The sequence below is a fragment of the Monodon monoceros genome, unplaced genomic scaffold, assembly GCF_005190385.1.
Source record: "Monodon monoceros isolate NGI ecotype Baffin Bay Population unplaced genomic scaffold, NGI_Narwhal_1 Super_Scaffold_3, whole genome shotgun sequence".
Taxonomy (NCBI): Eukaryota; Metazoa; Chordata; class Mammalia; order Artiodactyla; family Monodontidae; genus Monodon; species Monodon monoceros.
This window is the reverse complement of record NW_021703780.1, coordinates 88,160,381-88,186,477: the sequence shown is the minus strand read 5'-3', so window position 1 is coordinate 88,186,477 and position 26,097 is coordinate 88,160,381. Positions and strand designations below refer to the sequence as shown.

Below are 26,097 nucleotides of genomic sequence, written 5' to 3'. Positions count from 1 at the left end.
GAAAACCTATTTTGCAAAATTAATATCCTGTATCTCTTAAATGAGATTAGAAGAAAGAATTTGTAAGTGGAGTCTTCTGGGCTGTAAGTCATCAACACTTTTTTTTTTTTTTTTAATAGAAAGCTTTCTGCTTTTTTCCATGGTCTATGCCTTGACTTATGGTGTTTTTTTTTCTTTTTTAAAGGATGTTTTAATTTATTTATTTATTTTTGGCTGCACTGGGTCTTCCTTGCTGCCCGTGGGCTTTCTCTAGTTGCAGTGAGCTGGGGCTACTCTTCATTGTGGTGCATGGGCTTCTCATTGCAGTGGCTTCTCTTGTTGTGGAGCACGGGCTCTAGGCATATGGGCTTCAGTAGTTGTGGCACGTGGGCTCAGTAGTTGTGGCTCGTGGGCTTAGTTGCTTCACGGCATGTGGGATCTTCCTGCCTGGATCAGGGCTGGAACCCATGTTCCCTGCATTGGCAGGCGGATTCTTAACCACTGTGCCACCAGGGAAGTCCCCATCAACATTTTTCGATTCATCTTTAAGATCTTTGTGCTCATTTGTACAAAAAGTAAACCACTCAGAGTTGCATAATAGCAGTGGCAAAGCTAGACCTGGTATTTTCACCTTTTGAAAAGAAGTTATTTACTACTTGGAATGAACAACTGACTTAAGTAAGGTGGCGAGAGTACTTATGAAATACAGGAAATGAAGGGAGATACTTTATAGGTGATTAAAATATGTTGGTTATGTTTAGGGTTGATTCAAGAGATAATTACACTCAACCAAATCTCTCCATGGACTTAGCAGGAAATGTTTCAGGCGTGGGACCACTACAGATACTGGACATGAAAGGCAGAATGATATGGTTCTTTTTTTGTTTTTGTTCTTGTTTTCAAGTTTAAGACTTGGAACATAAGATCCTTTAAGTCTGCAGGAGAAAGATCAGCTAATGGATGTAGGCCATTCTTCTTTCTGCATGAATAGTAATAGAAACGATTTTAGGGATCAACAGTCACACACCTTCAACTCAAAAAAAGGAAAATTTTGTGAAGAGACAAGAAAGTCAGCAAGGACAGAAGAATTGATTTTCCCGTTCATCCAAATGAAAGCATACAATTTCTTCTTAATTGAAACCTTTCCTCTTTTTTCAGCAAAGAGAAAATATGATTTAACTTTGAAAAACTTCTAGTTACACATATTTTTAAAAGCAGAAAAAAGGTGAGGAAAAAATAATATAGGGGAATAAAAAAATATATTTTTTGTTTAAGAAGGGGAACAAAGAGGAGGAAATAGATGGCCATGTAAAGCATAGTGCATTAATTTTCATCGTAAGTATTCAGTTATTTTCAAGAATGGATAGAATCCATAGCTTCAGAGAAACTCCAGGGTATAGCAAATAAATGTGCTGTATGTGTTTTCCTTTGCCAGAAAGTCAAATTTATTCTTATGCAATCTGATCCAAATCATGTGTATCTTCTAGGGTTATCACCTATCCAAGTAGGAGATATAATTCTTTTGGCAGGATCATTGACAGTTTATGGAGCAATTGTTTACTTCTGTAAAATAAGTTTCTTATTAGTATTTTGCTTGCTATTATTTTTCCAAGTGCTGGTCTTAGCTGAAATGCAGACATCAGGTATTGTGTTTATCTTTACCATAAGGTTCAAGCAGCCATCAGCCTTTGTTCAGATTCCATTTAGCTCTATAAACGTTTGCATTATCCTTTGATTTCTGCAGATATAAATACATTCAGATACACTTAGTAACGTTTGTGTGTATGTATACATGTGTATGTGTGTATATATAGGACCACATACATATATGTACATATGTATAATGTGTGTATATTTATGACCGCATGCATATATATACGTACGTGTGTGTGTACTTATTTCTGAATATGCTTATATACATATTCAAAAACAATGCCATCCCCAGAATGGTCAACATTGGGGAACTATGTGTAGAACAAGGCATATTTGGAACACAAGATTTGGAATGGGAAACAGACCCAATTGTTAATTTATATATCTAGTGATGACTAAAGTAGTTCTACAAGGTGGGCTTTGGACATATATTTTATTTTTTAAATTTCAAAATAATTACTTTTTCAAAGTAACAGAAGCATAGACCTTTTCATGAGGGCTGCAAAGAGTAGCTTCTCACGCTTTGGCCCCTGATATATCCTCTGAGGTGGACATGGGTAGGGATTGGGTCAGGGAGGGGGTACAAAAGGAGACATTTAAGGCTTCTACTTCATCCATATCAACAGATGTAATTACTTTCAAACAAGGCTTTCCCTGGATCCAATATGAAATATTTCAGCCCCTGGAAACACTACAAAAAAAACTATATAAGGAGCAGTATGTCTGTTGTTCATCTGCTAATGTCCTCAAATGTCACCAAGGTAATTATTTGGATGACATTTTTGTGACGCAGCTGGACATTGTTACAGTTAATACAAAGTCTGCCTTTGGCAACTACTTTATTTCCACCTACATCAAACTGTGGATGCATGATCACTTTTCCTGGGAGAATACTTGCCTCCCCCAAAAGACATCTCTGCCCTCAGCTTTTGCTTCGTGTGCTCTGCATACTAATACCCAATGCAAAAGAAAAAGGAAAAAGAGTAATATATATAATCTTTATCTTAATATGTATATCTGGAACTTTCACAGATATTTCTAAAAATAATTCACGAAATACAATAACACTGATATTTCCTTCCTTTTTTGAAATAGATTTCAGCTATCCCCAGGAGTCTGAATTCACAAAATGCACACTGTTAAAACTTTTTGCCTCTATAAATTCATATTTGCTCTCAAAGAGCACATGATTGGCAAAGCTGGATTTTTTTCTACTATGATTATAATAAAAATATATTTTTAGAAACGTAAAGATTATAGATTTTTCCCACAAACTCACATGCAAATTGGAGCTTCGCCTTCTGGCTCAGAATTGTTCCCAGAGGGTTGGTGGCCAGGCACTGGTACGTGCCAGTATCTTGATCTGTGCGGGGGCTACTGATTGCCAAACTGCCTCCGTCCAACCTGTAGTGATAGCTCATGGTAAAATCAATATCTGTGCCATTTTGCTTCCACCTTCAAGGAAAAAAAAATCAAATCATGTTTCTGATATACAGAGTTGACCACTCCTGTGTTAAACAACATGCACCTGTAATTCCTGAGACTGTTAAAATGAAACAAAACATGGTTTTATGTGGATACATCCCACCAGTTTCATCGAAGATAATTGTCTTCATGAGCTCTGTGATATCAATAACTATGTTATTTTGAAGATCTTCTACTCTTTACAGATTATGAACATTCACCCAAATGTGTACAAAGAGGCAATAGAACTCTTGACATGAGAAATAAAAAGTAGACATTCAGTCAATAAACCTGGCCGCCCTATTCCTATAGCAACTTTTCAAATAACACGTACCATACCTGAACACGCACAACTGATACTGCAAAATTGAATGTCAAAAATGATTTAGACAGGGCTTCCCTGGTGGCGCAGTGGTTGAGAGTCTGCCGATGCAGGGGATGCGGGTTCGTGCCCCGGTCCGGGGGGATCCCACATGCCGCGGAGCGGCTGGGCCCGTGAGCCATGGCCGCTGAGGCTGCGCGTTCGGAGCCTGTGCTCCGCAACGGGTGAGGCCACAACAGTGAGAGGCCCGCGTACCGCAAAAAAAAAAAAAAAAAAAGATTTAGACATAGAAATCCAAGAAAAATATATTAGAAATGGCACAAAGAAAGCCAGCAAAGATTTTACAATGCCAATTTGAGGCCGATAACAAAACAAAAATAACCAGACTACTTTAGAACATGATTGTCTCTGTTAGTCTCTTACTAGGAAAATTAATTTCAACAGTATTTAGAAATACTGAATATTTTTCAGTATTTCTACAGTATTTAGAAATATTTCAACAGTATTTAGAAATGCCAAACTAAAATTATACCTTAACAAAAACAAATGCAGTTTGAGAAGTTTCTATTTTAGGCTGCAAAAAGTTTCTTGGCTTACCTATTAGTCAACAATCTTTCTGTACATGAATTAAGTATCAGAAAGGCCTAACAGTTATATTTATTTTCAAAGAAACATAAGATGTTTTAGAAATTGCATTTGGTCATTTTAAGATGAATGAATAGCCAGTAATTATCTTTAACTGGACTCACTTCCCCCACCTTGCAACCCCTAACTTCCATCAAAATATTCAGACATTTTGAAATAAGAATATTACATACTTAAACAGATACATTTCTAGGGCACAAGCTGTGTGTAGTCATACAAAGCATTTAAAAAAAGAGATATTTTAACCTCTTTTTTTTTTTTTTTTTTTGTGGTACGTGGGCCTCATCACTGTTGTGGCCTCTCCCATTGCAGAGCACAGGCTCTAGACGCGCAGGCTCAGCGGCTATGGCTCACGGGCCCAGCCGCTCCGCGGCATGTGGGATCCTCCCGGACCGGGGCACGAACCCGTATCTCCTACATCGGCAGGCAGACACTCAACCACTGCGCCACCAGGGAAGCCCGTTTTAAACTATTCAATTAAGATAATCAGTCAGAAAAACAAGTGAGTGGCCTCTTCCTATGTAATATAGCCAATTTCCAAATCATTTTTGTAGGGTCTATGCCAGCTTTGCAGTTTCTTCCCTTATTTTGGTAGAGGTAGCTAACTGTAAGAAAGGAATGACATTTTATAGCATTATTCCAGATGTCATTGACTTTTTTAGGAGTATTCTGAAACATCCCATGGAAAAAGTCTGGCAAATATCTACAACAGTAGAAAAGAAATACGGACTTAGGTAATCTACCCTATTAAAGATGAGAAGTGATTGACCAGATATCAAATCATCCAGAGGTTTTGAACAAACTCTGTCACTTTTAAATTATTTAGCCAATTCTTGTGCACCTCAACTTCATTTTAATAAAGGAAGTTGAAAGACAACAGTCAAAAATAGTATATTTCATTTGCCTGAGCTATCTGCCAAATTTTTTTCTAGAGAAATTTGTTTGGCCTCTTGTTCTCAATTTCAGAAGAAGAAAATGGAGAAAACTATTATTTTTTAGGCCTATCTGAAGCCTCGAATATTCTCCTTGCCAGCACTGTAATACTGTCTTACATGGTCTTTTAACCTTTGTGTTCCCTTTCATTTTCAATGCAAAGGCTATACAGCACTTAGTTTGCCAGCTCTCTTTAATTTTGGAATCAATCACTGAAATAACTGCTGTCATCATTATATGCTCCTAATTAAGCTCAGTAATTGTTTTTCAACACAAATTCAAAGTTGTTGGCTTAGCTGCAGCAAATGAATTTTTCACAGTATCCCCATAATCATTCTAATCACTATGGTACAATGATTATTAAACTGTGCATGTAGATCAAGGGTTCAAGTCGTGGTGTGGGCTTTGTCCTAATTAATATGTTTAAATCAATGGAGAAATAGTATTAATGAATTCAAGTGATTGTCATACAAACGTTACGGATAGAATTGCATGCCCAGGAGAATTATCCCATGATGCAAACTAGGAAATATGCTATAGATGATTATTTTAAGCATCTGCCTTAATATCATATTAATTCCATGAAACATATGGATTTGAACTAAAATCTTGATCTTTTTCTGGTGAACATCCTTCCCTATTGAGTAGTTAAGAATATAATGGCTGGGGGCTATATTTGTTTGCTGGCCTGTGATAATGCATGAGTGTGTGTGTGTGTGTGTGTGTGTGTGTGTGTGTGTGCACGTGAGTGTTTTTCACAACTGAGCCTTGCTTTAGAATTACATGGAGCACTATTTCTGGGCCCATCCCTAGACCTTTGAAGAACTTCAAAATGTAAATTTTTTAGTAGTCTCTCTGGGTGATTGTAATGTGCACTAAACTTGGCTCCATTGACCCTGTGGAAAGAGTCCTAGGCCTAACTTTGACGTTCCTTTGCTGTGTATGCTTGTGCAAGTAATGACTTCTCCAAAAATCATATCCATCAATTATAAAATTTGCACAATAAAAATATCCTGCTTTATCACATGAGGTTGTTAAGAAGATCAAGTGAGGAAATGAATAAAAAGAATAGAAGGGCAGAGTAACTACTTTTATGATTTTTACTCAGAGACCTAGAGCTTCTCCAGACTTAAGAATGTCTTTGTGACTGGAGTAGATTAAATTACAGAAAGGAACCTCCTCTTGTGACCAGGTCCAGAGAACATGTGTTAGAAATCCTCTATGACATTCAAAGATAGTGTATCTGATAGAGAGTGTATCCAATGTAAAAATGATTTATGTGTGTGTTGCTTCATTTTCCCAAATGAAAGATATATTCTGAGCTGGAACTAAGCTCATTACTATCTGATTTTCCTAAACTTTTTAAAGTATAAGCAATCCTACCCAAGTACATTTTTGCATAACCCATTTTCCTTCCCTTAACAAAGCTTCCTGGTTAGATGTTATTTGCCATGTGTTGCCTGGTCTTTTAAAGAATAAAGAATGATCCTTTCCATGGGAAAACTTCTGTGCCAACTTGCCTGACATCTGTATCTTCTTGTTTTCTACTGAAATCTTGTCTGTGAAGGTGTTGACTCTAACTGTAAGTGACTTCAGGCAAGTTACTTTTAAACTGTTTCCAAAGTTCTGCTTTAAATATTGCTTATTTTCTCCTATGAGATTTCATTTGCTAAAGGAATTTACTAAAAGGAATAAAACACACCTTAAAGTCAACCACACCCTCACTTTGTGGATAAGGAATCCAATGCCAGGAGAAAGAAATGACTATTCCAAGGTCACATATGGAATGGATCTAAGTCAAAGGCTCTTTAATACGGCTTCACACTATATCCAAATAACCTCAAATAATGTTAGACCCTGAATCATAAAGATTGTCCCTCTATTTCATATACACACACACAATCTAAGATGAATACAGTTACGATGTTTTTTAAAAATAAATTTTAAGTTAGAAAGGATCATATTAAAACTAAATTTTGTATTTTGTTGCTAATGTGCATTGTCTGAAATACCTCTGCCCTTTGCTTTATTATCAAGAAAATTGGGTCTTAGTCTGACATTTAAGCATTAAAAACTTGGTTTTGTTCTCACTCTTTTTTCAAAGCCTCTTGCCTATGAGTATTTTATACCATGATATTAGAGTCGAGCTAAACCTGGTTATGGGGATTGGAAATAAGAAGCTAAATTACCTGTCTTTAGCCTCCTAATTTTTAAGTATGTTAGAAACAGAAGCCATTTCACAAGACTGGAATTTGCAATCTCTTCATTCAGTGTATTTCTTCATAGATAATATTAGCAAATTGTTGTGAGAATCACTGTTTTATATCTTTCGGCCTGTTATAAGCCAATAGACATTTTTATATAAGTACATGATTGACTGATGATTTATCTTACTTATACTTAGCAAATGTTTCTTATTTTATAGGGATTCATACTTTTTTTTTCCTTTCTCTAACAAATTCTGTCAATCTTTAGGATCAATCAAATTGGCTTTCAAAAATAAAATTCCAACTTAAACTGTAAGGTGATCCTGAAAAATGTGTTAATCACATTTTTATATATTTAACCAAATTTTAAGTTAAGTAAGATAACTCTTTATTTAAGGAAAACAAACCACCAACCATGAACTGGGTGAACCAATTTATAAACTAAGTAATCATCATCCAGATGGACTTTATTGGTTTGGGTGCCCTAAAGATAGGAAAGCTTTAATAAAGTGTAGTGAGACACAGTTTTTCAGCTCTTTTGTTGTAAAAAACAAATTCTGAAGTTCTTTTGACAAAATACAATGTAAAGGAGAGTTCTCTTTAACTTTGTGCATTTAAGTCATTTAGCTAGTTAATCTAGACAATCTTATGATCAAAGTAATTATACATAGAAATTTGGTATTTTTAATGGAACATAAAAATCACTCCAAGCCAGCTTATTTTGCCAAAATGGACTGAAATTGTTGCTTTTTGTGTGTGATGATTTAACTTAACCACTAAAAATTAAGACTTTAAAAAAATGCTTTTAAAATCCCAAAGCCAATAGTGATTTTAAAATCAATAGTGATTTTAATATTTATTCTACTTTTCCTATATTCACACTGCATATGCAGTTCTTACCAACAAAATATCTTTATGATTTATATAAGCATAATATATACATGCATATATTTTTAAATTTGTGAAGTCCACCCACAAGGTGGATCAGATTCTGCCTTTACAGCAATATTCTAAGAACTGAAACACTACAGAACTTTCTGCCTTATTATTTCAGAGGTAATATGTGAGGAGCAAATATATATTTTTCTACTTGCCCAGAATGAAAATTCCTTTTCTGCATTAGATGGTGCATAGCTGTCTTCAACATGTTTTTCTAAAACCAGTGCTTTTTGGGTGATGGAACATGTCAGTGGAGCCACAAAAATTAGTTGGATAAAATAAAGTTTCCATCTGGATTAATTCCTTTTAGGGGAACATTTTCACAGGCGTTGTATATGGGGCAACTGAGGCAGTGGCTCCAAATTGTGGGGAAGGGAGTACAAAATGAACTTGTGCTTTATTGTCTTTCATATTGGGGAAACAAATCTTTTCCTGTCCTTTCCCTTTATTTTTTCTTCTTTTTTCCTGTATTCCTTCCCTCCTCCCTTCCTTCCTTTCTTCTTTCGTTCCGTTTTCTTTCTTTCTTTTCCTCTGTCAGTTCTCTTCATAACATGGCACTGCATGGCACCAATCTCAAGAATAACTGTTCTAAGCAGACCTAATCAATAATTCATAATAGTGGTTGCTGCGGGTGGGGGTGGGGTAGTCATCACTTGGCAAGTGGCGTGAGGGAACAGTTTGCCGTACCAGAAATGTCCATATCTTCATTTGAGTGGTGGGCACACAGCTGTATACCTATGTAAAAATTCTTTGAGCTGTACACTTCAAATTAAGTCACTTTATTGTGCGTATATTTTACTCCGAAGACAAAGAAAAAAAAACAAGCAGTGTGGTACTCAGAAGTAGAACTTTACCTATAATGGGGTGAAGGGTAACCATTAGCAGCACAATTCAGGATGATTTCAGATTTTGACAAATCCAAAGGAAAAATAACATCTTGTGGTTCCTGGGTAAAAATAGGACGGCTCAAACGACCATCACCTGGAAAAAGAAAAGAATTACACCACATGAAAAAAACCTGACCCTGTTTTGAATGCAAGTCTGAATTAGACATCAAGTCAATACATAGTTTTAAAAACATTTTATCTTGAAATAGTTGCAAGCATACGGAAAATGTTTCAGAAATGGTACAAAAATTTTCTTTCCATGCCATTTAGAGTAATTTTGCAAATTCATGCCACATCATCCCAAATAAATTAGTTTATATTTCCTACAAAGCGTACAATAAAATCAAAATCAAGGAATTAATATTGATTCAATACTAGCATCTAATCTTCAGATCCCATTTCTCCATTTTCCCTAATAAAATAGTTTATAGCAAAAAGATCCAGTAGAGAATCACAGATTTCATTTAGTTGTTTTCTCCTCTTAGTCTCCTTCAATGCAGAACAATTTCCCAGTCTTTCCTTGGTTTTCCTCACCTTGGTACCTTCGAAAATTACAAGGCACTGATCTGGTAAAGTTTCACTCAATTTGGGCTTATCTGAGTGACGACAGGGTAGGGGTCCTGGTAGGAGCTGTGTGCTGAGGGTATGGGTAATAAAAAGGGTCTATAAAGATTTTAAAAATATTAATAAAACCAATGAGAAAACTGGCTCTTATTTTTAAAAATTATCACCATGAAAATGACTGGTCCTCACCAGCCAGAGTATATTGATCACATTGTCTTGCCATCTTGTCCCTCCATTCCCCTCACCCACTGGGTGCACCACTTTGTCTGCTGTTTCATTACAGTTAGATTCAGGAATGCTGTGTGCTTCAGATTGTATCCTACCAGATAGTGCAGGACTTCTGTTTGTCCTATTTCTGCTGAAATTAACTTTGATCACTTGGTTAACGTGCTGCTGCCTGCTAGACTTCTCCACTATAAAATTGCTTTGTTTCCCCCACTTTATAATTGGTAAACATTTTGTGGTTAGGGACTTTGAGACAATGTAAATATACTGTTCCTTACTGAACATTTAAATTTTTTATTTATATATTTCTATCAGTATGATCTACTCTATCACTGTGAATCCATCGTTTCTTATTTTATTAAAGTTATAATCCATTACTATGTATTTTGTTGCCCAAATCATCACTGATTTGGCCAGCAGGAGCCATTCAAGTTGGTTTCTTCATCTTTTTGACGTGGGCCTATCATTCTTTATACTATTCTTTACTTTCTGGTACCAGAAAGTGTTACAGAATCACCTTGCATTTCTCCTGTTCCAGCCATCGGAGTAGTCTTTTTTCCCCCCTAAGAAAACCTTGTTCCTTTTATTAGAGAATGGTATGTAGAAACCATGATCTGGAACTAAGTGTACTTATTGTTATTGAGGTGTTCTTGCTCTGAGGATTTTCAGTGTTTGCATGTGTGTGTGTGTGTGTGTGTGTGTGTGTGTGTGTGTGTAGGTTTTATAGATTATATGTGTGAATACATACATATAGATACTTATATGAATTTATAAACACATATGAATATATATAAGTATGCATATGTATAATTTTATATACAGACATATATTTATGTAAATATGTATATATGTGTGTGTGTGTGTGTATATTCTTATTCCATACTTCTATCTATCTATGGTGATTTATAGTGGGTTTATTATAGGTTTTTTCTGTCTATGTATGTATTTTTAATTTTATTTATTTTTGGCTGTGTTGGGTCTTCGTTGCTGCATTCCGGCTTTCTCTAGTTGTGGTGAGCGGGGGCTACTCTTCGTTGCAGTGCACGGGCTTCTCCTTGTGGTGGCTTCCCTTGTTGCAGAGCACAGGTGTAGGCACGCTGGCTTCAGTAGTTGCAGCATGCAGGCTCAGTAGTTGTGGCTTGCGGGCTGTAGAGCACAGGTTCAGTAGTTGTGGCTCACGGACTTAGTTGCTCCACGACATGTGGGATCTTCCTGGACCAGGGATCGAACCCGTGTCCCCTGCATTGACAGGCAGATTCTTATCCACGGAGCCACCAGGGAAGTCCTCTGTCTATATTTTTAACTCCCTGTTCCAGCTGTGAGAACCCTGGTTTCCACTATTCTCAGTGTATTTATGAATTTGTTCAATCTCCTTGTATGTAACTAACCTCCAGTTACTGTCAACACCTTCTCCCCTATGTGAAGCTCCTCTTCACCCTGTACAGATTCTGATACCTGCTGCAAGTTTTACTCCCATACCTTCTTTGACACCACTTGTAAGCTGTCTCCTACCTCCTCACCTCACTCATGTTCTGACCCTGTGCAGGGTCTCCCTCCTGTGTGGATGCTGTCTTTCCTCTTGACCGCTGACAATCTGTGCATGGTTATATTCCAAAGTGGATAACTTTCTCACATCCTTGAGGATCTATCACGTCACCCTGGAATGCCCTTTCCCTGTGGAGACTCTGTCCTCACTCGCTTAGCTTCCAGGTTTCTACCTTCACCACCCTCTCCTGGCAATGGAACCCTCCTCAGGCTTCTCAGACTCTGATAGCCTGTGCCAGGCCACCTCAGTAAGGGCATGCCCTTCTCACCTTCCTCGGGCTCTGCCACTCCACTGGGCCACCACTGCCTTACCCCTTGTCCTGCATGCCTGACCTTCTCACCACTCTTAGGCTCCAACAACTCATGCTGGGCTACTGTGGTGCTCATCATCCACATTCATGTGGATGCCTACCTTACAGAGCCCCACTTCATGGCATTTGCACTGAATAGTTAAGAAAGAAAGATTTGGAGGAAAGGAGGAGGAACAGTTCGGTACTTATGTTTTAGGTTAAATTCTTTGTTTTTAAAATGTGCAAATGAATACATAAAGCAAAAACCTCATCATGTTAGGATTTAATTTTAGGACACCCAGTCCAGAACTCTAGTAGTTCTACCTGAGGGTCATGTATGAGCATGGTCATTTCCTCTGATACCAACCACAGCTCTAGAGAATCTCAAAGTTGGTAGGTCTTTTGTAGACCATTCAGGCCAGACTTCTTGGTTTGGAAAGACAATAGAGCTAGTGGTCAATAGCATGTGCCCTTGAATCAAATGGGCTTCAGTGGATTTGTGAAATTTGCAGTCTTCATTGACAAAATAGACTCTGTATATCAGATGGTTATTTTGAGATTTAATGACATATTACTTATAAAGTATATCACATTGTGCCTGGTACATGTAAATGTATAATCATCAAATTGTGAAAATTACCATCATTATTGTCATCATCATCATCCTTATTATTATTACACACAGGGAAAGGGAAACTAAAACCCAGGAAGTTGAATCATCTTTTCCAAATTCACCATCTGTGTTGAGAGATAGGAGGAAGTTAAACTTAGGCATCTTGATTCTCTCACTGTTTTCACCATCCACTCAGATCTATTTCTTTCTTCCAGAATATTTGCACCCAGGTAAAATATTAATTTAGTAACTTTATCTTAAATTGTAATTTTAGTATACTCCATTATTTACCTAGAAGTGCAGACAGTTATTAGCTGTATAATGCTGGACAAGTTATAACTCTTAACTATAAAGTAGCAATACATCTTACATCTTTGTTTTTTTGTAAAGGCTAATTGAGAAAAAGTGAGTTAAACATGTAATACAGACTTTCCTTACTCTAGTACCTGATGAAATGCACAAGGAATTATAAATAAACAACAAACAAATTAACAGTGTCTGAATAAGAAAAGGGACAAATTCCAATGCCATTGGCTTAAAAATAATCAAAATAAGCAAAGAAACAACAGAAAAAAACATTTGTGCATAAGAAGAGTTTGTCCAGGCTCAGAGGGGTGAAAGAGTTCTTGACATCTTAATCTCATCCCTGACCTCTGTGAGATTTACTGGTGAAATGACAAAATTCTGAGAATTCTCATAACAGCCTCCAATTCTGGAGTTAAGCAGATTTGTATATACACGCATAGTGTGTTTTAATCTGTTTTCTCTTCTGGTTGAAGAGAGGAGTAGACAGGGCTCCTGGAGAAAAAAGAGTGAAGCAGAGAAGCATGAATAGTAAAGCTGACTCTGTTTCACAGACTAATAGTTTCACGCCTATATATTCACTTGGTAAAATCTCTAAAGCCCAACCAAAAAATGACGCATTTCCCCAATAAAGTATACCTATGACTCTTCCACCAATAATCTTGCTACAAACCACTAAAAAAAAAAAAAGAAAAAAAAAAAAACCTTAAAATAGAAGCACCCAGATATTCTGCTAAAGGCTGAGCTTCCCACAATCCCAGTATTCCCTCAGGCTACAAAATGGGGGTACTCATGATATGTGGGTATTCAGCCTCCAAAATGGAGCTAAAAGGAAGAAAACAAACAGTTCCCTGATATGATGAGAAGAATGTTTAAAAATATCCCTTTCTATAAAGGAATGACTGAGTTGTCTGCACACAGTTCCTCAAGTATGAGCAAATGAAAAGAAGTGGAATAGTAAGTATGGACATGTATTGCAACAATAAAAGTGAAAAACATAGCATGCCAAAGATAGACAAAATATCCAATCTAGAAGAAAATATAACTCAAGGAATCCTAGGAAATTTCTCAAAATTTTTCACACAGTAGAGTAAGAACCTGAATTCAAAAAATGTAACTCAATGGCAAGATGAAAAAGACAAACTATAGAATCAGATAAATTAGGATGTAACTTAAACATAAAAATTGCAACCAAAAGAGCATCATTAAAGAATTAATAAATCAACTAAAACAGGCAAGAAACAAAACAGATACCTACTAAAAGTCAGTTTACTGACATAAAGAGAAGATTAGAGATAATTGTGATGAATACAATTTTAAAAACACAGATAAGAGGGAAGAGAAGGTAATGGATAAGAAAGATAGATAAAAGATGATCCAACATAAAGATCCTTGATGTCACTGAGATAGACAAACAAATGTATTGAAAGATATTAGCAAGAAAACTTCCTGTGAATTGAACGAATACACCACATTCCAGAGTCATTTTAGAGAGAGGACTTAACACCAAAGCATGTGTTAGTTAAGTGACTGATGTTCAAACTTAAAGAAAGACTTTGCAAGAAGACCAGGTTGAAACAGAAAATTACTTAAAAGAGTGAAAGATAAAATCAGATTAATTTCAGATTTTATAATAGTAGCATTAGCATTCTATACCAGAAGACAGTGAGGGAAAGTCTACAGTATTCTGAATAAAAGGGTGACATGACTGTTAGTACCCACTGATATAGCTTTCAAATCTATTGACATTCAACATTCTTTAACATCAAAAAACAAACAAAAAACCCTCAGGGAATATAACATAAATGAACACTCTTAAAGAAATGACTTAACAATGAAGTCTATCCAGGTAAAAATGAACCAATATACAGATCTCAAGAATGAAGGAGGGGGCTTCCCTGGTGGCGCAGTGGTTGAGAGTCTGCCTGCCGATGCAGGGGACGTGGGTTCGTGCCCCTGTCCAGGAAGATCCCACATGCCGCGGAGCGGCTGGGCCCGTGAGCCATGGCCACTGAGCCTGCGTGTCTGGAGCCTGTGCTCCGCAACGGGAGAGGCCACAACAGTGAGAGGCCCGCGTACTGCAAAAAAAAAAAAAAGAATGAAGGAGGAATAGGATGCACAATGAATACATTTAAATATAAAACTACCACTTAAAAACCATGTTGGTTTTAGTTATAGAACAGAATATGAATACCATAAACTTGGATAATATAACAGTATAAACAGAAAAATGAGGGGTGGGTAAAAGAGTATAGTTTGAAATGTGTGAGTGCTAATATCATCTTCTTTCATAGCAAAAATTCAAGTGGAATATGAGCAGGGGTTTTTTGTTTGTTTTTTCATAGATCTTTATAATTTAAACATTTTCAACCACCTTCCTCTCCCCCTAAAAAGAAAACCTGGCTAAAATATTAAGCACCGTGCTATGCACAAAATAGGCAGACAACAAATGTTAATTTATCTTCCTTTACCTTCACTCAGAGAAAAGCTCTGTTCAATCTTCATATAATCTAAATTAAGGGTATAATTTGACTTAATAATATTTTATATTTGGGAGAGTAATTTGTAGTTTTCCAAGGAGTTTTACATGCACCATGTAACAAATTAAATTCCTGTGACACTTTTTTTGAGACATACATTTCCATTCCCATTTGACAGATGAAGAAGTTGAGACGAATAGAATCAGGCATTTTCTAACAAACTTTGGTTCATTTTGAAAGACAGAAAAGCTTGGTTTTGGTGAATTATCATCAGTCCATATCTTATTTAGTCATTTGTATTTGTTGTTATCAAATTTTTAAGAGCTTGAATTCATACCAGTAAACTGTCTAGCTTTTGTCAACTAATTGTTTAGTCTCTTGTGGTAAATCCTTAGATTTTTTTCATATTGCAATGAAATGATTAAATAATAGCAGACTTTTGTTGCTTTGCCTACAGTGTCAGAAAGCAAGGACAACATGAGCTTTCTGTACAAGAAAAGCTGAAACCATGTGACAATATAATATCAAAAGCAAGAAATCAAAAATGCTTTTTAAGTACCTTTTCTTTAAAAATGCACTAGACCTTAGGAAAAGTGTCGGTATTTTGATCAATAGTGATTAATTAGTTGTATTGACAACACCTACTGCTATAAAATCACATACAATATAATGCTACACAATAAGAAATGTTTTACTTGGCAATAAAGGAAGAACTTTGCAATAGAGGAACATTGAAAAGTAAATAATTTTAAATGACAATTAAAAGCAAATTATACAATGTTATTGAAAATTCCTGTAGGGTTCTGCCCCATTTTTCTTTATCTTCCATGGAGTTAAAAAATAATTAGTCCTCTGATCTGACTCCAATACTGGATCAAACTACCAGAATCTAAAGTTCATTGTCATCCCCCTGAATGCCAAAAACTTTTGATTATATCGACGGCAGTCACATTTTGTCATTTCTGAACAGTTCATGAACATCTTTATGGAGAATCACCTCTTAACTGATAGGAATAGGCCCTTAAATTCGTGTTTTTTTAATTCACCCCATTCTTATGGCCATGAATGACTGGACAAAAGGTGAATATGTCCTGCTCGGCTGCTGTACTTTTCTCTCCTGGGAATTAGGAAATAAAATGAAGAGGTTCTTAGTTTCTGATTGTTACTTGAATAGAGAGGAGGTTCTTCAGGATTATTAGAGCCTCCGTCTTCCATAAAACTTGTTAAGAGTTAAGAGAATGCTAGCCTAGATGGACCCTCAAGATGCCAGAGGAATAAGACGTGGAGATCACTTTCCTCCCCACAGCTACTTAAAAAATACATCTACATGTGGAACAACTCCTACAGAACACCTACTGAATGCTGGCAGAAGACCTCAGACTTCCCAAAAGGCAAGAAACTCTGGGTAGGGCAAAAGAAAAAAGAAAAAAGAGAGACAAAAGAATAGGGACGGGACCTGCACCTAGGGGAGGGAGCTGTGAAGGAGGAAAAGTTTCCACACACTAGGAAGCCCCTTTGCTTGCAGAGAAGGGGGGTGGGGGGTGGGGGGAAGCCATGGAGGAGAGTGCAGCAACAGGGGTGCAGAAGGCAAAGCAGAGAGATTCCTGCACAGAGGATCGGTGCAGACCAGCACTCACCAGCCTGAGAGGCTTGTCTGCTCACCCGCCGGTGTGGGTGGGCGCTGGGAGCTGAGGCTCTGGCTTCGGAGGTCAGATCCCAGGAAGAAGACTGGGGTTGGTTGCGTGAACACAGACTGAAGGGGGCTAGTGCACCACAGCTAGCTGGGAGGGAGTCCGGGAAAAAGTCTGGAGCTGCCTAAGAGGCAAGAGATGATTGTTTCAGGGTGCGCGAGGAGAGGGGATTCAGAGCACCACCTAAATGAGCTTCAGAGACGGGCTCGAGCCACGGCATTCAGCACAGACACAAGAGACAGGCATGAGACGCTAAGGCTGCTGCTGCAGCCACCAAGAAGCCTGAGTGCAAGCACAGGTCATTATCCACACCTCCCCTTCTGGGAGCCTGTGCAGCCCACCACTGCCAGGGTCCCGTGATCCAGAGACAACTTCCCTGGGAGGACACAGGGCACGGCTCAGGCTGTTGCAACGTCATGCCGGCCTCTGCCGCTGCAGGCTCATCCCGCATTCCGTACCCCTCCCTCTCCGCCGGCCTGAGTGAGCCAGAGCCCCCAATCAGCCGCTCCTTTAACCCCCTCCTGTGTGGGCGAAGATCAGATGCCAGAGAGCGACCTACCTGCAGAGGCGGGGCCAAATCCAAAGCTGAACCCCAGGAGCTGTGCGAACAAAGAAGAAAAAGGGAAGTTGCTCCATGCAGCCTCAGAAGCAGCAGATTAAATTTCCACAATCAACTTGATGTACCCTGCATCTGTGCAACACCTGAATAGACAACAAATCATCCCAAAATTGAGGTGGTGGACTTTGGGAGAAACTGTACACTTGGGGTTTCCTGTATGCGACTGACGAGTTTCTGATTTATATAGTTATCTTAGCTTAATTTTTAATCATTGGTGGATTCCTTTATTGGTTTCGTGGCTCTCTTTTTTATTATTTATTTTTATTTTAACGATATTTAATTTTTTTTAATTTTAATAACTTTTATTTATTATTTTTTTCTTTCTTTCTTTTCTCCCTTTTCTTCTGAGCTGTATGGCTGACAGGGTGTTGGTGCTCTGGCCTGGTGTCAGGCCTGAGCCTCTTAGGAGGGACAGCCAAGTTCAGGACATTGGACTACCAGAGAACTCCTGGCCCCACTTAATATCAATTGGCAAGAGCTCTCTCTGAGATCTCCATTTCAATGCTATGACCCAGCTCCACTCAACAACCAGCAAGCTCCACTGCAGGGCACCCCACACCAAACAACTAGCAAGAAAGGAACACAACCCCACCCATCAGCAGAGAAGCTGCCTAAAATCACACTACGTTCACAAGCACCCCAAAACACCACTGGACACGGTCTTGCCCACCAAAAAACCAAGATCCAGCCTCATCCACTAGAACACAGGCACCAGTCCCCTCCACCAGGAAGCCTACACAGCCCACTGAACCAACCTTAGCCACTGGGGGCAGACATCAAAAACAACGGGAACTACGAACCTACAGCCTGTGAAAAGGAGACACCCCCAGACACAGTAGTTAAGCAAAATGAGAAGACAAAGTAATATGCAGCAGATGAAAGAGCAAGGTAAAAGCCCACCAGACCAAACAAATGAAGAGGAAATAGGCAGTCTACCTGAAAAAGAATTCAGAATAATGATAGTAAAGATGATCCAAAATCTTGGAAATAGAATAGAGAAAATACAAGAAACGTTTAAGAAGGACCGAGAAGAACTAAAGAGCAAACAAACAATGATGAACAACACAATAACTGAAATGAAAAATTTTCTAGAAGGAATCAATAGCAGAATAACAGAGGCAGAAGAATGGATAAGTGACCTGGAAGATAAAATAGTGGAAAAAACTACCGCAGAGCAGAATAAAGAAAAAAAGAATGAAAAGAACTGAGGACTGTCTCAGAGACCTCTGTGACAACAGACAACATTAAATGCACCAACATTTGAATTATAAGGGTCCCAGAAGAAGAACAGAAAAAGAAAGGGACTGAGAAAATATTTGAAGAGATTATAGTTGAAAACTTCCCTAATATGGGAAAGGAAATAAGTCATTGAAGTCCAGGAAGTGCAGAGGGTCCCATACAGGATAAATTCAAGGATAAACACATCAAGACACATATTAATCAAACTATGAAAAATTAAATACAAAGAAAAAATATTGAAAGCAACAAGGGAAAAGCAACAAATAACATACAATGGAATCCCCATAAGGTTAACAGCTGATGTTTCAGCAGAAACTCTGCAAGCCAGAAGGGAGTGGCAGGACATATTTAAAGTGATAAAAGGGAAAAAGCCTATGACCAAGATTACTCTACCCAGCAAGGATCTCATTCAGATTCGACGGGGAAATTAAAGCCTTTACAGTCAAGCAAAATCTAATAGAATTCAGCACCATGAAACCAGCTTTACAACAAATGCTAAAGGAACTTCTCTAGACAGGGAATACAAGAGAAGGAAAAGACCTACAATAACAAACCCAAAGAATTAAGAAAATGGTAATAGGAACATACATATTGATAATTACCTTAAATGTAAATGGATTAAGTGCTCCAACCAAAAGACATACACTGGCCGAATGGATACAAAAAGAAGACCTGTACATATGCTGTCTACAAGAGACCCATTTCAGACCTAGGGACACATACAGACTGAAAGTGAGGGGATGGAAAAAGATATTCCATGCAAATGGAAATCAGAAGAAAGCTGGAGTAGCAATGGAAAAAGATGGAGTTAATTGATATTTATAGGACATTCCATTCAAAAAAACCCAGAATACACTTTCTTCTCAAGTGCTCATGGAACATTCTCCAGGATAGATCATATCTTGGGTCACAAATCAAGCCTAGGTAAATTTAAGAAAACTGAAATTGTATCAAGTATCTTTTCTGACCATAACACTATGAGACTAGATATCAATTACAGGAAAAACACTATAAAAAATACAAACACATGGAGGCTAAACAGTATGCTACTAAATAACCAAGAGATCACTGAAGAAATCAAAGAGGAAATCAAAAAATACCTAGAAACAAATGACAATGAAAACATGATGACCCAAAACCTATGGGATGCAGCAAAAGCAGTTCTAAGAGGGAAGTTTATAGCAATACAATCCTACCTCAAGAAACAGGAAAAATCTCAAATAAACACTCTAACCTTACACCTAAAGCAAGTAGAAAAGGAACAAAAAAACCCCCAAAAGTTAGCAGAAGGAAAGAAATCATAAAGTTCAGATCAGAAATAAATGAAAAAGAAATGAAGGAAACAATAGCAAAGATCAATAAAAGTAAAACCTGGTTCTTTGAGAAGATAAACAAAATTGGTAAACCATTAGCCAGACTCATCAAGAAAAAAAGGGAGAAGACTCAAATCAACAGAATTATAAATGAAAAAGAAGTAATAGCTGACACTGCAGAAATACAAAGGATCATGAGAGATTACTTCAAGCAACTATATGCCAATCACATGGACAACCAGGAAGAAATGGACAAATTCGTAGAAAAGCACAACCATCTGAGACTGAACCAGGAAGAAATAGAAAATATAATCAGACCTAATCACAAGCACTGGAATGGAAACTGTGATTAAAAATCTTCCAACAAACAAAAGAACAGGACCAGATCGCTTCACAGGCAAATTCTATCAAACATTTAGAAAAGAGCTAACACCTGTCCTTCTCAGACTCTTCCAAAATATAGCAGAGGAACACTCCCAAACTCATTCTGTGAGGCCACTATCACCATGATACCAAAACCAGGCAAAGATGCCACAAAAAAAGAAAACTACAGGCTGATATCACTGATGAACATAGATGCAAAAATCCTCAACAAAATTCTAGCAAACAGAATCTAAAAGCACCTTAAAAGGATCATACACCATGATCAAGTGGGATTTACCCCAGGAATGCAAGGATTCTTCAATATACACAAATGAATCAATGTGATAAACCTTTTTAACAGATTGAAGGAGAAAAACCATACGATCATCTCAATAGATGCAGAAAAAGCTTTCAACAAAATTCAACACCCATTTATGATAAAAACTCTCCAGAAAGGAGGCATAGAGGGACCTTACCTCAACATAATAAAGGCCATATATGACAAGCCAACATTGTTCTCAGTGGTGAAAAACTGAAACCATTTCCACTAAGATCAGGAAAAAGACAAGGTTGCCCACTCTCACAACTATTATTCAACATAGTTTTGGAAGTTTTAGCCATAGCAATCAGAGGAGAATAAGAAATAAAAGGAATCCAAATCGGCAAAGAAGTAAAACTGTCACTGTTTGCAGATGATATGACACAGAGGACTTAGAGAATCCTAAAGATGCTACCAGAACACTACTAGAGCTAATCAACGAATCTGATAAAGTTGCAGGATACAGAATTAATGCACAGAAATCTCTTGCATTCCTATACACTAATGATAAAAAATCTGAAAGAGAAATTAAGGAAACACTCCCATTTACCCTTGCAACAAAAAGAATAAAATACCTAGGAATAAACCTACATAAGGAGACAAAAGACCTGTGTGTAGAAAACTATAAGACACTGATGAAAGAAATTGAAGATGATACAAACAGATGGAGAGATATACCATGTTCTTGGATTGGAAGAATCAACATTGTGAAAATGACTACTCAAAGCAACCTACCGAAGCAGCCACATAGCACAGGGAGATCAGCTCGGTGCTTTGTGACCACCTAGAGGGGTGAGATAGGGAGGGAGGGAGGGAGGTGCAAGAGGGAGGGGATATGGTGATATATGTATACGTATAGGAGATTCCCTTTGTTATACAGCAGCAACTAACACAACATTGTAAAGCAATTATACTCCAATAAAGATGTTTTTAAAAAAAAAAGAACAGTGTTGGGTACACACAAATACAGTATATAAACCATGAAAAAAAATTCTGTACATGATGTAAATAAAATAAAACTGGGTAAATATAAAAATGAAAAAGAGAGAATGCTAGTCTATATAGAGACAAAGATTGAGACAGACAGACAGGCAGACAGTAGAATGATGGAGAGAAAGACTAAATAATAAAGCGGGACTTTATTCCCTAAGCTTATTAATCCTTGGTTCCAGTTTCTAGTGAGACCTGCCTCTGGGCTCCATGAGCCATTGACTATACAGTTTCTTTTTTTTGCAATGGACAGGATGTTGGGAAAGACTGATTCAAATAAACAGTATAGAATGACCAGTGTTCTGCTGCTTTTCTCCTCTCCAGAAATACCAAAGTGCAGATAACCTGGGCAGACAACAATTTGTTTTCAGGAGAAGTTATTAGGGTCAAAGTTAAGCACATGAGAAGACCTGCATCTAAAAGAGGACAGAACTGAAAGGCATATTATCCGTGGTTTTACTTGAATTTCATTGTTTGGGCTTAGGCAATTTCAGGTTTCACAGAGGGTTAAGACTTGAACTCTCCAAGGTCACACCCAGAGCGAAAATTGCTGGCATCTCTCTTTGTGCTACAGTCCTATCCCTCCCAATAAATTTCCCCACCCAGGCTCCTTGCCCCCCAAAAACATCTTCTGTTACAGAAGTTCAATTTTAAAATTATTTTCCAATTCATTAAAAACAGGGCAAAACAAGCAAAAAAAGAAAAGAAAAGAAGATATCTGTGCTTGTTTTTACCAAAGAAGAAACTAAAACCAGGATGTGTAACCAGTGCGACAGCACAGGGCTAGGCACTTAGAAGGGCCTAGCAATTGTAGTTTAATGCTCTGAAGTCACCATGTTAACATTCTTGATACTATTACCTGTAATTTTGTGCTTTGTTAAGTCAAGTCCAGTGAGTCTGATAAGTCCTGAGTGCTTGGAGCCTTGGCTAATGGGTGGTGCCTCCTCCAGCCACCTCCAGGCCTGCCCCCTTGGACAGGTTCTTCTCCTTTTGCTCCTCATCTCCTGATGCCTCAGGCCTCTCCTGCCTTCCCCTCATCTGCTCTGCCTAGCAACACCTCCAGCCCCAGCTCCAGGATGGGGCCCAGGTAGATCTCACACAGCGGCAGGGTCTGCTGTGAGTGTGCCGTTGTGTCTCAGAATAGGGCATGGAGGTGGTCATTCCTGCCCCCACCTGGCAGCACCATAGTACATTAGTACATAGTACATAGGGTTGGGCTGCTTGTTAAGGGTGAGGCTCTTATCCATTCCTGTTCTAGGTACCTGGGGTATCCTGGCACAGAGACTGCACTGCCTTGAGGGTTGTCCATCTGCTGTGAGTTGGGGGAATGGTCCCGGGCACAACATGTTGGTCAGGCAACTGGTGAGGGGCAGAATCCAGTGGCCAGCAGCAGCATCTGGGCCATGTTTGCACAAAGTAGTGGCGAGAGGCCCTCAGGGCCTCTAAGGGTCTACTTTACTCAACAAATATCCCTGTGCCCAAGGGAAAGTGACTTTAAATAACAAATAAAAAACATCATACGAGATCAAGAGAGATAGCATGACTAAAGTTTACAGAATTTAAATAATTTGATCAAGGTCACACTGCTAGTGATATTCCAGAAGGGGTACTCAAACAGAGGTTTGACTCCAAGTCCAAGGTTGTACACCCTACAGTATATCCACCAGAGTTCTGTTTATTTCCAGGACTAAAAGAGCTCTATTCTGTCTGCTTTTTTAATTTTCTCTTACTAAGCCTCTGCCTTAGTTTCCAAACCAATTTCTTTAGCCAGTCAAACCTACCCTAGACTAAGGTCAGTTGTGTCTTCCCTGAAATAAAGGTTCTATAAAGAGAAAATCTCTCTCTCTTTCTCTCATTCTTTCTCTCATTCTCTCTCTCTCTCACACCAATTTCCCTTGTTATTCTAAGCAAGTCACAGAATTTTAAAATAGAAAAAAAATAAAGGTGTATCAAAGAAATTCCACCTCATTTACAGGGGAGGAGAAGTAACTCCAGGGAGGTCAAGTGCGTTATTTAAGAATTAGAGGCAGACATGAGTCTTAAATCTGACTATAGAGCTCTGCACTGGAATTCCCAGTATATCTTGATGCTTAGCTTGTGGTAGGTTTTATACAGGGAAGATGTGTTAGGATTATTTTTTAGTGGAGAAACAAGAGAGAGAAAAATCATCAGCTATGTCAGAGAATAAAGAAGATAAATAGAGTTTAAAACATAGCTATGAGATTATTGCAATAGTCCAAGCGGAGAGATACATCCTAAAGTAATGCAGCGAGAGTAAGAATGGAAAGGAAAAATGAAAAGGTGATTTGTCAAATAATTGAATTTGGAGGATGCTTAAGTGGAAAGAAAACATTAAAAATTGCTCAGAGATTTACTGTTTTTCAAAATAGGAGAAAAAATAAAAGAAATTAGTTCAGATTTTCAGATGTTGATTTTCACGGCTCCTTGGGGCTCATAGGTTTAGCTGTCCAAGGAATAGTTGTATATACTGATATGGCTTGGTAATGAGGGCTGGGATGGAGAGACTGATTTTTTGGACTCATTGGTCTTTAAATTTTAGTGAAAAGAGAATTTTATTCTACTGATGGTTTGATAGCAATACATTCTACAGATATATTTGAAATTGTTTCAAAAAAATAGGTCCCCATGTTTATTGCAGCATTTTTTACAATAGCCAAGACAGGAAACAACCTAAATATCCATCAGTGGATGAATAGATAAAGAAAATGTGGTATATACATATATATGGACTATTATTCAGTCATAAAGAAGAAGGAAGTACTGGTGTTTATAACAACATGGATGAACTTTGAGGACATTATGTTGAGTGAAATAACTCTCACTTATAAGTGGAATCTAGAGAACTGGAACTCATAGAAACAGAACAGATTGGTGGTTGCCAGGAGTAGGGGTGAGGAAGAATGGGGGAGGTGGGAATAGGTGAAGGTTGTCAAAGGTACAAACATATAGTATAAGATGCGTAAGTTTGGGGTATATAAAGATGTACAGCATGGTGACTATAGTTAACAAGAGTGTATTGTATATTTGAAATTTGCTAAGAGGTAAGCTCTTAAAAGAAACACACAAAAAATTATTACTACATGAGGTGATGAATGTATTAACTAAACTTATGGGGTAATCATTTCACAATAAATACATATAGTGCCTCATTAGATTGTACACCTTAAACATACACAATGCTGTTATATCTCAGTTGACTTACACAATGTCAATTATATCTCAGTAAAGTTGGGGAAAAAATATAGGGTCAAATTAGCGTTAACTTTAAGCATTAATTAGATTCAAGGTATATTTTGACTTTGGCATTTTTTTACACCTGGATAATCAATGACTTCTTATTCAAGTAAACATCACAAGTCTATAGAGGAGGAGGTTAATAGTTACCTGAGAGTGGCCATGCTTGATATTTCTTTCATGCAACAGACATTTGAGAAGACAATTCTTAACTGAGAATCTACTCTGAACATGATGGAATCATTTTGGTTATTTTTTTATAAGTTACTCTTGCAGAATGAAGTAATGATATACACATGGTATAACATTGGAGGCCTGCAGTATTTCAGTCTACTCAGACAACTATGGTGACCTACTGATTTGGAAGTTAAGCCTTAAACCTGCCTAGAAAGTATATGACATATTGGAAGTGGCACACAGATAATAAAGTAAATCATAGTAAGTGTGTCTTACCATATATTTCACATCTGTTGATCTCTTCAGTCAAAAGCCAAACCAAAATAAAATTCTCCATCGTTGCTTGTTTTGATATTGCCAGCACACAGTGATAAAGGCCAACATAAGTAAATTCAACCACATTTAATTAGCTCTGATTATGTGTTAAACCTTCTTTATGCACTGACAATGCAAAAATAAATAAATGAATTGCACTCAAGATGCTTATAATCAAATAAGAGCAATTTTGTCATATAGTTAGAGCCAGGGACAAAGTTGAACTTTTATAGGAATTATTTTATCCTTACATAAACTCTGTCACATAGATTCCAATATTCCCATCATAAGAGTGAAGAAATTGATGTTTGAGGAACTTAAGTAACTTAGTCAATAACAAACAGCTAGAGAGTGTTGGAATCCAGTTTTGAATTTAGGCAGTGTGACTCCAGAACCCATGCTCTACATCACAATGATGTATACTCCAGAAAGGGAGGCTGGCAAAAACAATTAACTAATTGCATTATTACAAGATAAGTGTTCTGCCAAAAGCACAAATATGATTTTAAGGAAGTCCAGAGAAGGAAGTAATTAATTCTACTTAGAGGTTATGGACGAATGACAAAAGATGCAATATTTGAACTAAGTGTAAAAGAATGAGGGTGAGAATGCCTTTGAAAGAAAAGGGAATAGTAAGGAAACTTTAAGAATAGCGATATGAAAATACCTGTCATTCAAAAAATGTAACTGGTCTGGAACGAAGGAGAGTAATGAAATATAAGGATGGAATTATAGGTTTAGAAGAGTTTGGAAGGACTTTCAGTGAT

General features: G+C 37.6%; 1 protein-coding gene across 6 annotated transcripts in view; it reads right to left on the bottom strand.

Annotated features, from left to right (window-relative positions):
- The window catches only part of CNTN6 (contactin 6), a 293,875-nt gene that overhangs the window by 140,201 nt on the left and 127,577 nt on the right, over positions 1-26,097 (bottom strand). For 3 of the 6 annotated variants that reach the window (XM_029243101.1, XM_029243104.1, XM_029243100.1), the window contains 2 exons: positions 8,997-9,123; positions 2,912-3,087 (listed from right to left, as the gene is read on the bottom strand). In XM_029243101.1, the coding sequence (XP_029098934.1) occupies positions 2,912-3,053 (142 nt within the window). In that variant the 5' untranslated portion in view covers positions 3,054-3,087; positions 8,997-9,123. Of the gene's footprint in view, positions 1-2,911; positions 3,088-8,996; positions 9,124-26,097 lie in introns of those variants that run through there. The other 3 variants (XM_029243102.1, XM_029243105.1, XM_029243103.1) reach the window with 1 other exon arrangement.